Source organism: Arachis hypogaea, chromosome 19 (genome assembly GCF_003086295.3).
Source record: "Arachis hypogaea cultivar Tifrunner chromosome 19, arahy.Tifrunner.gnm2.J5K5, whole genome shotgun sequence".
Taxonomy (NCBI): Eukaryota; Viridiplantae; Streptophyta; class Magnoliopsida; order Fabales; family Fabaceae; genus Arachis; species Arachis hypogaea.
Genome location: NC_092054.1, coordinates 16,243,735 through 16,255,758, shown reverse-complemented (window position 1 = coordinate 16,255,758; position 12,024 = coordinate 16,243,735). Strand labels below are relative to the sequence as shown.

Here is a 12,024-nt window from a genome sequence, read left to right as displayed (position 1 = left end):
AATGTATATTATGTTATCACGTCCATTATTATTATTATTAATATTTAATGTATTCTTAAATATAAAAATTAAATTATAAAAGAAATATTAAGTATTGATTATAAGAATGTCTAATAATAAGGGATATGATATTATAATTAATACCATTAATAAGTGAGGTTGATAAGAATATGATAAGTGGAATGATAAAAGAGTGAAATAAAAAATAAAATTGTTATTAAGTGATATAAATAAAATAAATTATAAAAAATTTTGGTTAATTATGGCTGAAAATTTTTGTTACCAAACTTTTTTCCCAAAAAATTGAACAATTTTTATGTTCACGTCACCTTTTGTTAACAAGTTTCAATAACTAATTTGTCAAATATTTATGTTTAATATTTATAGTGATTGAGGGCTGATCCGACATTTTACGATATTTAAAAGGCGCGCGCTTATTCCTTCGAAAAAAAATAGTGATGAACCAAATTACTCTAATTAATTAAATAAAAATATAAATAGACTCAAAATTATTTTATATTATTAATATATTCAAATTAAATCTGTAACAAAATATATTGCTGATCAATGTGCTGAATACAAAGATATTAATTGTTATCACTTAAAGTTAGAAGAAATTAGTATATTAGTATACATTTATAAAAATCAAGAAATACCGAATATAATATTACCAAATTTCAAGAGTGTTCATCGTAGTTTACCCAATAAGATATGAATGTGTGATACATTCAAGTTTTGTGTAGTAGGAAGTCAAAACTAGCCTAAGTTTGGTGTTTATTTATGCTACACTCCGTATAAATTATTATTGATCCTCAAGATGGTTTAGAACTGGTGGGGTTTGTCATGTGAGCAAGCTAGAATAAAAATCTTCCATATGGAGATGTATTTCTAGTTTATACTACTCTTCCAATCTTGGCAAAACAAGAAGAATCTTGATTAATGAAGAGAAACAAAAATTGAAGGTTTAAAATTGCAGCTATAAATTGTCCATGGAGCAACAGTATTTTCATATGGGTCTGACAAGCCAGCTAAGCATAGTTGGGTTTAAAAATTGCAACAATATATAGCTCTAGTTTAGTTTATTGAGCAAGATCTTATAAAGTTAATTTGCAAGAGGTTTCCACATGATTATATACTCAAAATATAGAAGCAGTTTGAAAGTGGTGAAAGATGACAAAACGGAAATGATTAGCCATGATCAAGAAAGCTAAATATAAGTACCAAAAAATGGTATTTTTAAACTAAAATCAACAACTATATATTTATATATAAATACATGTGTTATTTAATTTATTTTTAATATATATTTTATATTATAATATATATTTTATATTAGTGACTAATTTTAATGTATATAAAATATAATTGATAAGTATCAACTAATTGTGTTTGTTTCTTATATTTTAAAGGTAGTTGTTTAACAATTGAATAATATTACACATTTAAGTATTTTTGTTAATTAAATTAACTAAGTTGATTTAACATAACAAAAATCAGTTATAGATAGTATTATTCGAAGTCTTATTATTTAATTTGGTTAGACTTAGTTCATAAAAAGACTTAAATATATAACATTGTTTATGACAATTATGTTATGTGTACACAAAAAATTCAACTATTAATTAGTTACCACATATAGAAATACATATTTGATGTCTTATAAAAAGGTTATTATACTATTATAACTAATTTTGATTATTCATCTTTTGCTGGTTTCATTATTCTACAATAATAGATTTAATTATGCTAGATTGCTAGTGAATAGTGATTCATTATTTAATTGGAATTGTGTGTAAATCAATATATAAATGAATATAGATAAATACATTAGTTAATTTGATTGTCTACAGTTTCTCTCAGTACGAGAGATTAAGAACTAATCTTTCGCAAATCTAAATTCCATTTAAAATTTTATTGCTAGCTAATAAATTGTTGTATGTATAAAACGAAATTCGAATTCCTAATACTTGCTTAAATAGATGAATGAGTTGACTATTCGACCAACCCAAATTGATTATATAATAATTAATTTGGTGATTGATTTTAATTTTACATGAAACACTTTTGTTTTTTAAAATATATAAAAAAATTGATTCTTTTATTTGAAAAAATTGTTCTTCTGTCTATAAAAAAACAGGTCCATAAATAAAAGGGTGAATTGACTAAATTAATTAGAGGAAGTATAAGGAGGCAAAACATGTGCCGTATAATGTATACAATGGGTTAATTTCAAATTGAAATTAAATTATGGGCAATTAATTAATTTTAAAATTATTCTAATTTGAATTTTGAAACAAAATAGGATTTGGGTCAGTTATAGGATCACAACAAAGACGTTACTTGCTCAATATGGTATCATCTCCGTTTCTCATCGGAAACTACATTCCCACCGGTCACCACCCGCCGTCGGACTCTCCTCCCACCGTCGTCTGCACAGGTCCTCGTCCAGCACCACCTACTCGTCGTGTGTTCCCGTCGTCGAGTGATCAGTTTCAAGTATTTTAAATTGGATGTTCGATTCAGTAGGATATCAGATGTTTATTATCCCTGGTACTCGGATGGTTATTCTGGATAGTATGGGTGTATTGTGTTTGATAAATTAATAATAATTTATCCTGGATGTTCGAACCTGTACGATAACGGATGGTTACTTCTTATACGTAGATGGTTATATAAAATTGTCATGGCTTATTGTGTGATCTTATACAAAAATTTTAACCTGGATGGCGCAGCTTCGGTTGAACCGCCAGTGTTCTGTACACCTGTGACCGAGGGCGAACTGCTGGAGTCTGGTGGGCGGGAGACACACGACGGAAGCTAACGGTAAAGGATGCTCAGCGCTGATAAGAGTTCCATTGAGGGAGACGGTGGGATTATGTGAAAGGTTTGGTTTGAAACGTCACGGTAACGGAAGAAAGGGTGATTGAGGAAAAATTAGGATTACTGAATATATGGTGGTGGTTATCTAAAAAATGAACATCACTTTTAGAATAAGGATAAATGTGGATAATTTTAATTTTTTATTCATATTGGACTAAAAAATCAGCCCATTGTACACATTATATACTTACTTCATTGACTCCCTACCAAAATTCAACTAATTAAGTTGGTTAAACTTGTATCCCCCAAGAAAAGGTGTTTACTCCTCTTGATGGGTATATTGGCAAAGATGTGAACATGTGGATTTAGAAGGCGGTTAGTTCAAATACACATGTGTTATCACATGAATCCTCCATAGTTTAATGACTTGAAGATTTCATTATAGTCATCATATAATCAGCATTAGTCAATTATGCATCACATGATCCCTGATCCAACTTAGTAAAAGAGCTTTGAATCCAAGGAATAAGTACTGTCCCTAAATCCTTCCCTTCAAATAAATTAACAATAATCTTTTTGAAAGACAATAAAAAAATCAGCTAAAATAACTTAACTTTATCATATTTAATATTTATTAATTATTATTATAATTAATAACTAAATTTAAACTATTTATTTTACTTTCCTAACATTATCAATAAATTAAAATTTTCCAAAATTGATAATATCAAATACTTCTTAATTTATAGAATCAAATCAAAATTTTCTTAATAATTCAAATAAAATTATACTTAATAATATATCACTCATCAACTGATGATAACATATAACAAATTAAGGGATATTGACTTACTATCCAACTTATAAGTATAGTTTATTCAATTTACATAATATCTTTTTGCATATGATTTTTCTCGATTCCATTTAAAGAATATATACAAGAGATTATATTTTGAATATTAATTAAGAAAAAATTAAAAGAATTAATTGTCAGTTGTATATATGCAAAAAATTACACTCTGTATATAATAAGCATAATTAGAATCGTTGTCAAAAATCACGATAGTTGTATTTTTATCCCAAACCTAATAATGACAAGAACATGAATTTCAGTCAGAATGTTATTTTTTTTTATTTCTTTGTGTATTTCTTTAAGTTTTTATGTAAATTTTATTGGAATTACATTTTTTAAAATAGTTTCTGTTTAGTTTTCTTTTTTATGAGCTTTATGCTCCGTTGTCTATAAAAAAAAAGGTGAAAACTCAGGTGAAATCAACTTGACGTGAAGTTGATATCTGAGAGCCGTTAGATACTGTTAGATAATTTGACTAATTTAACTAAATTTTTATCTAACGGCTCTCAAATATTAGCTTTACGTAAAAGTCGACTTCACATGAGTTTTCACCAAAAAATAATGGCAATTTCCACATTGTTCTGTTACTAAAATCCTGGTAGTATTTTCCAATAGCATTATTAACTGAAAACTAGAAACTAACATCTTCCAATTAATTAATCCCTGCATCAAGAGTGGTTATTAATATCAAAACTTAAAAACCTTGTTGCATAAGCAGCTAATTTGTCTTTTTATTCCCCATAGCCCATAGGACATTGCATTCATGTATTATATAGAAAAAAGCATGGTGAACCACGTGGAGAAGGTACACTCATGCCTTCTCATATATCTATATATAAACCTGATTCATCTTCAAAATTATTAGTACCTAGCATCTTTACCAATTTCTTATTGAAAAACATTCTCAAATTTCTCATGAAGATCATCATCAAGTGGAGAGTTCTAGCTTCTATTTTGATCTTCATTATTATTGTTCACCTTCTTTTGTTCTCCTCTATTTCTTATTGTTCCGGACATGAACAATCACAAACCTCTCCAACTCTGTCAAGGAAGTTATTGCTATCTTCATCACTTGATTCTGTTTCCAACAAAGTCAAAGGTAAACTAATTATTAGTGGTGGAAGCAAGAATAAACAGACCAAGAAAGCTGTGGATCAAGGTTTGAGGAAAGCACCATCGAGTGTCCCAAATCCTACACAGAACAAATAGGATTTGACATTTCTTTTCAAGATCTCCATCGTCATAGCTTCTTCCATTTGTTTTTATCTGTCACTGTAACATTTTGGTATATCATAAGTTATGTATGTATCTGGATACAAAGAATTAATTTTCAGATACATTGTACTTTGAATATACCAAATGTTGGGAGTGATAAATAAAAAAAAAATGTGGAAAGTTATTGGTTAATTCATGTGATTTCGTATCCTTTTAATGATTTGCAAGATTTTTTTGAATATTTTTGTTGGAAATGTTCAAGACAGTTGAGTTTAATTGTAGTGAAGTTGAAAGGTGTAGGGGAATTAGTGATTTAGTATGCAGGGAGTAAGTGTACATAAAGTACTAAACTTTAATTCGTAGTTAAAGAATTTTGATATGCAAATTATTATATATAAAGCAGGAATTTGCTTGGAGAGATGCATATGGGTCAATTTTGATTTTGATCTGAGTCAATACTTTTTATTAGAATCTGGAAAACTAACTAACAAAAAAAGGGAGATTGCTTCTCTACGCGCTATAAAGAATTTTAGATTTATACAATATCAGAGTCTAAATTTCTGTTCATATCATTCTTCTGCTCATAAAACCAAGTAACCATATTGTTGTTTAATTTCCCCTTTTATATATTTACAATTTTGAGTGAAACCTCAACCCGATTCCTAATAAATTTATAAATTTTTTTCTGCCCCTTAGCAAAAACATAGTCCTATCGCGACCACTAACGATTAATTCCTTGAGACACTCTGCTCTCTTCATTAATGTCTTTATCTAGAGTTAACGGATCTTACCTACGTGGACTGTTAAGTCAACAATTTAATAGATAAATTACCTTCTCTTCTTTTTTTTCTCCTCTCCTAGGAATGTTAACGGGGTAGAGCGGGGGCGGGGGATGCTTCCCTACTCCCTATTCTTGTCCCCAGATTTGCTCCTTGTCCCCGTCTCCATTCCCCGCCGTGAAGGAATATTTTTCCATCCTATTATCCGCGGAGACCCCATTCCCCATCTATCTAATAGTTCTAATTAATTATTAATTTCCATATGAATAGAGCTGCAAGTATCCATCCTATACAAAAATAGCAAAATTTTATACAAAAAGTCTAAACGACAAGATGGTGGCTTCTTTTGAAATGACGCAATGGAGGGACGCAACGGCGAGCCAGAAGATAGAGCAGTGAATGAGGTGGGAGACGCGGCAACAGAGAGGAGAATGGACACGACGGAAGAGTTACGGAAAGGAACACCGCAAATAAAGAGCACGACGCGATGAGGATGATGGCACGGTGAGGTGTGACGATGCAATGAAAAGGGAGAGTGGCAATGGGGTGGCTGTAGAGAGGTTGGATGGAGTATGGACAACATTAGGGATCTCTGAATTGAAGAATGGTTATGCAAATGAGGATTAAGAGTTTTGAGTTTTTATACATATATATACATATATATGTCAAATGACTAAAAAACATATATGAGAAATAAACTATTAAGGACAATTCAGTAAATTTATGAATTTTGAGAATTAGCAGGGATGGGGCAGGGATCCCCACTCGGGTCCCTGAGCCTGCCTCAGGAGAATTTTGTTTCCCATCCCTATCCCTGCGGAGAAAATTCCTCACAGTCAGATCCTCATTCGGGGCAGTCCCCGCAGGGATCCTCGCGTCTCGGAAAGTTTTACCATCCCTATCCTCTCCTCTTCTATGCGAACCAGAATACCACCAGGCCAACTCTCCTCTCTCTTTCTCCTCCACATTATTTTCGGCCATCATCATCACTAACATCTACTACCATTTTCTGTTATCGCTGTATCATCCACTGTCACCTCCTTTCAATTGATTAGTTTTATCTGTTTAAGTACTGGAATTTGATTTGGGATATGATCTTACGAGCTGTCCTTTTTTGGATTTTGATGATTGAGTATAGATATTTACTTAAAGAATCGATTTTTACGTGACAGAGTGATTTGGTGATTATGGGGTGCGTCGGTGTTTTAATTTGTTCGATGTAAAGTTTTCTATTTGGGATGCAGATTTGGAATTCAGTGTGAAACCAAATAGAGATAAGGACAAGCTAGTGAGAGAGGGATTGTGAGGATAAAAAAGAAGAGAGGGTAGCCGTGGTGGCGTGGGATTGCTGATGGTGAACAGAGAAATAGGAAGAGAAATATGGCTTCGTGATTTTAGTTCAGTAAAAAAGAAGAATAATAATGGCAGTGGAGTAGTGCTGCAAAAATAGGATGTTGGTGATGATGTGGCCAAAAACGGTGTAGAGGAGAAAGAGAGAATGCAGAGTGATGAGCGGATATTTTATAGGCTTTTTGGCATCATTTTCATATAGTTTTCATTATATTTTGTTTAAGTCTTATTATGTTTTTATAGGTTTTAGTGCAAAATTCACATTTTTGGATTCTACTTTGAGTTTGTGTATTTTATGGTGATTTCAGGTATTTTCTAGCTGAAATTGAGGAGCTTGAGTAAAAGTATGATTCAGAGACAGAGAAAGGACTGTAGATGCTGTCAGGATCTGACCTCCGTGCACTCGAAGGAGCTTTTTTGGAGCTACAGAAGTCCAAATGGCGCACTCTCAATAACTATGGAAAGCTAACATCCAGGACTTTTCAGAAATATATAATAGTCCATACTTTGCTTTGGAAATGAAGGTCCAAAACTGGCGTTCAACGCCAGCCACCAGCCCCATTCCTGGCGTCCAGCGCCCACAGGGGAGCAGCTGGCGTCCAACACCTAAAAGGGAGTCCCAAGCCAGCGTTCAACATCTCTAAGGAGTCCTAGCACGTGGAGACACCCTTAGCTCAGCCCAAACACTCACCAAGTGGGCGCAAAAAGTGGATTTTCGCACTACAAGACTAATTTATCTTATTTTTGTAATTCTTAGTTAGCAGAATAGTATATATAGACAAGAGTTCACCCTTGTTAAGAACTCTTGCCCACTTTTACGTTTTTCATTACTTTTCTATAAGCATGAGTCACTAACCTCCTAAGGTTAAGGTTAGGAGCTCTGCTGAGTTTCATGGATTAAAAATATTACTGTTCTAGTTCAATATGTCTGATTCTATTTTCTTATGCATTCTCGTTCTTCATCTTATGAATTGAGAGTGACCCGTGATAATCACCCTTGTTCTACATGGGTCCCGTGCGAGTCCTGACCCGGATAACGTTGAACCAAAGCTAGAGATTGCATTGCGGATTCCAATAGAATACTTGGACAACTTTGGATACGTGACATGAAATCCCGTTGACCGTGGGTAAGTGAGGTCTCTGTGGCGCTAAGGCTAGAGTCTGAGAAGCAGCGTTCCCTGATCTGGAAGATCTACCTTGTCTGTGGCACCTTGAGTAGGATCATGAAGGGAGAGTGGATTGCTTAGAACTTCATCTTCTGCTACAGTGAGAAACCTAGAGGTGGCTTGATGAGAGGACATGAGTCACTTGCAACATGGTGGATTGATGCAGTGGAGGAGGTTAACTTGATGATAGGACATGAGTTAATCACTTACAGCTGCCATTGAATGAATAAGAAAGTTATTGAAGTAGACAGTCAGAAAAGTTAATCCGGAAAGACAAAATATCTTCGAAGCCTCAACCGTTCCATCATCATTGATTTCACACCTATCTAGTAACGTTTTATTATTTATTCTATTTTATGCGTTTTTCGTGACAAACTATAATTTTTATCCGCCTAACTAAGATCTGCAAGGTAACCATTGCTTGCTCAAACTAACAATTCTCGTGGGATCAACCCTCACTCACCTGAGGTATTACTTGGATGACTCGGTATACTTGCCGGTCTATCTGTGCGAAACGTGCGGAGTCAGTTTCGTGCACCACAGAGAATGGTGGTAGATGTTGGTGATGATTAGGGGCCGGATTAGGATTATACTCCTTCTATTGACGGAGACTTTGATGGAAAGAGTAGAATGTCTGACAGAAGTAATGAATAGGATCGCGATGGGATTAAACTTTTGTTAAGAGGCGGAAAGAAATTTCATAAAATTATTAGGGATCGGGGTGAAATTTCACTCTACAATTTTACATAGTTGGTTACAAATATCAATAGTACTAGGAACTAACATTTTATCGGCTAATTTCAGCCCATAAATATTTGACTGTCCAAACAAGTCTCTTCTAACAAAATATAAACGAGAAGAGACAAAGTCCACTCAAATAAATGGAAGACAGTTTCTCCCTCTTCACACTTAACCCACACTCACTTCTACTCACCGCAACTCTTCCACACTTTGGCCACCTAAAAACAGGGGCGTTGTCTCTCGCCATCTTTGAGTCCTCATCGCATAATCATTAGCGTCAGAAGAGGTAGCGCCTTTGCTACTTTTTATTTTCTTCTAATTTGGTTTCTGGATTTGTTCATTCAGGCTCCATTTAGTTAGTATATATTATGAAAAATAGACACTAAAACATAGATACAAAACATATAAAATACCGAAATTTTCATAATACCTTCATTTTCTACTTTTTATTGTCACCTAAATTTTTCATCTACCATTACTTATTTTTTTTCTCCATCACCATTTATAACAAAAAATAAATCAACATCAATCCAAATTATTATTACTAACAAAAATTTTATTTTAATAATCAATTCAACATTTCTTATTTGTTTAAAAAGAAAAAATGGAAACAGATCTCTTTTAGCTCCGCTTCACCCTTAAATTGACCTATTTTCAACTCTAATTCTGCGGTAAAAATTACACGTATTTTCAGTGTTACTTCATATATGGATTCGTATGATAGACAAGTTATAGAGCTTAATTCCAAGATATCATATCATTCACATGAATTGTTTCCTCCTGCTCCTAGTTAGGACACAGATTATTGCAATTCTTGACTTGGACTCTTGGCGAGTGAGAATTCATGGCACCTAAAGATTCCATGGTCATTGGTCAAAATTAATAATAAGAACAAATGGAAAAGTAAGGAGTGTACACGTTTGGTTGTTCACTAGCTTGTGTGCTGTTGGGAGGTTAAGTACGCCATGTACCCATATTTAGGTATAATAATGTTGCCTTTACAACCAAAAAGCTTGAAAATTCTTGGAGTTTATATATGAAACATTATTGTTTTAATTTGAACAAAAAATGTTAAAAGATTATTAAAATTTATTATTTTTTATTATTAGTTAATTATTAATATTTAAAAATATAAACTAAAAATATATTATTAAATTATTAGACTAATAAAATAGAATTGATAACTAAAAATAATAGCAAAAAACAATAACTTTTGTAGCCATTGAATATTTTTCAATTTGGACGGTTTCACCAAATAGCTAGCAAAGCTAAGGTAAATCCAAGAACTCGTTGTTTTTCAGTTCGTTCTCTACGAACAAATTGTTCTTAGCATACCATTTCATCATCTACAAAATCATGTATCCATGAATAAGAGTAATTAAGACGAAGAAATTACGTTAAATAATTTATTTCTATGTCCAACTTAGCACTTTGTAGCCTTTTTTTTTTTGTGTCTTTTTAATAATTTGGGTTAAGTATTTTTTTTATTCTTAAGATTTAAGTCAAAATCAAAATCGTAAGTAACTTTTTCCTTCTTGCTTTTTATTTATTTGAACTCACCAATCTAGCTACCATTAATTGCTTAGTTTTTTATTTTCGCATTCTTCCCTTTGTATGTGATTTATAGTTATTGGTTACTTTGAGGTATGGACTGGAAATTGTTTATGAGTTAGCTACAAGGGACCCTTATGCTATAGCAATGAGATTAGGTAACAATTTAAATCTTCATAATAGTTTTACATTCAAGTAGTGTTTTATTTTTTTATTATTATTTTCATTGTTATGTTGGACAACAATTTCTGTTTAATATATCATAGTCAATACTTAAAAAAGTATTCGATATTCTTATTTAAGATTAATATTTCTTCAAGAATAGATTATTTATTTTTTTTATTAAAAAAATGATCTTAACATAGTTTTTAACCTTTTTCTTGAACATCTGTTGTGGACTGATGATATGAGAGGCATGACATGATTTTTTTTTTCTTTGGATGAATTTATTCTTAAAGTAGTAGGAGTACTCTAACTTTTTTTTTTTTTTTGAAATAAAGGAAGCTCAACACATTAAAGTGGAGCATACATAGAAAAGAACATACACATACATAGCAACACCCATAACACAACACGCTCCTGGCAATCCAGGATTGCCATCAGCCTCACACCGGATCACTCCCACACCACTCTGTGTAGCTCAACACCGTCTTTGTTTGAATTACCTCAATGCTTGCCCTTGTATTATTGAAGATCTGTGCATTACGTTTCAACCATATGTTCCAAATCACTGCAAAGAACGCTGTCATCCACACCTTCTGCCCTTGTTGTCTATTGTGCATGTCACGCCAACTCTCAAACAGATCTTTAACGGTTCCAGGAATTACCCACTCCCGACGAAACGACCGCACACAATTACACCACACCTGCCATGTTACCTCACACTGAAGAAATAAATGCTCAGCCGATTTGATTTCCTTGGTACACAGCACACAAGTGGTATCACTTTGAATGTTAACTCCTAATTTAATCAACCTCTCCTTGGTGTTCACTCTACCAACTAGCACAAACCACCCAAAGAGCTCAATCTTCGGAGGTACAAAACCTTTCCAAAGTGAACTTGTGAAGCTATAGCTCGTGATCTCATCCGACAACGTTTCCGATTGTATGACCTGTATAACGTATTTCGTAGAGAAAACACCTTTATTGTCAAACTTTCACCTCACATTATCTGCGCGCCCAGCTGACAGCTTCACTGGCCTTAACCTCTCATGGAGCTGACGGAGAAGTTTCAACTCCCATTGAAACAACTCTCTCCTCCATTGAAAATTCCATATCCACTCTAACCCATTCCAAAACCTGCAGTCCCCAATGAAAAATCCCTGTTGGCTTGAAATAGAGAAGAGTCTTGAAAAACTCACTTTCAGAGCACCATCCTGAACCCAGTTATCCTTCCAAAACCGGGTTTTCCTACCATTGCCTACTTCCATTGCCAGGCCACTAACCACTTTATCCCGAATCTGTGGTTCTTTGATATTCAGCTGACAAATGTCTTTCCAAAGCCCTCCTCTAACTGGTAAAGACTGAGTTGGAAGCATTACATCCAAGT

At 33.1% G+C, this 12,024-nt stretch overlaps 1 protein-coding gene across 1 annotated transcript; it reads right to left on the bottom strand.

Annotated features, from left to right (window-relative positions):
- Positions 1 to 10,192: 10,192 nt before the first annotated feature.
- On the bottom strand, positions 10,193 to 12,013 carry LOC140182168 (uncharacterized). Its single transcript, XM_072228292.1, has 3 exons — positions 11,837 to 12,013; positions 11,141 to 11,587; positions 10,193 to 10,270 (listed from the first exon to the last, which is right to left on the bottom strand). The coding sequence occupies exons 1-3, from the start codon at positions 12,011 to 12,013 to the stop codon at positions 10,193 to 10,195; spliced, it is 702 nt and encodes a 233-aa protein (XP_072084393.1).
- Positions 12,014 to 12,024: the final 11 nt, after the last annotated feature.

Coding starts and splice junctions, on each gene's coding strand:
- LOC140182168 (XM_072228292.1), bottom strand. CDS start 12,013: ATGCTTCCAACTCAGTCTTTACCAGTTAGAGGAGGGCTTTGGAAAGAC. Junction 11,588..11,836: donor TTCAGGATGGTGCTCTGAAA/GTGAGTTTTTCA, acceptor TACGTTATACAG/GTCATACAATCGGAAACGTT. Junction 10,271..11,140: donor ATACAAGGGCAAGCATTGAG/GTAATTCAAACA, acceptor ATGATTTTGTAG/ATGATGAAATGGTATGCTAA.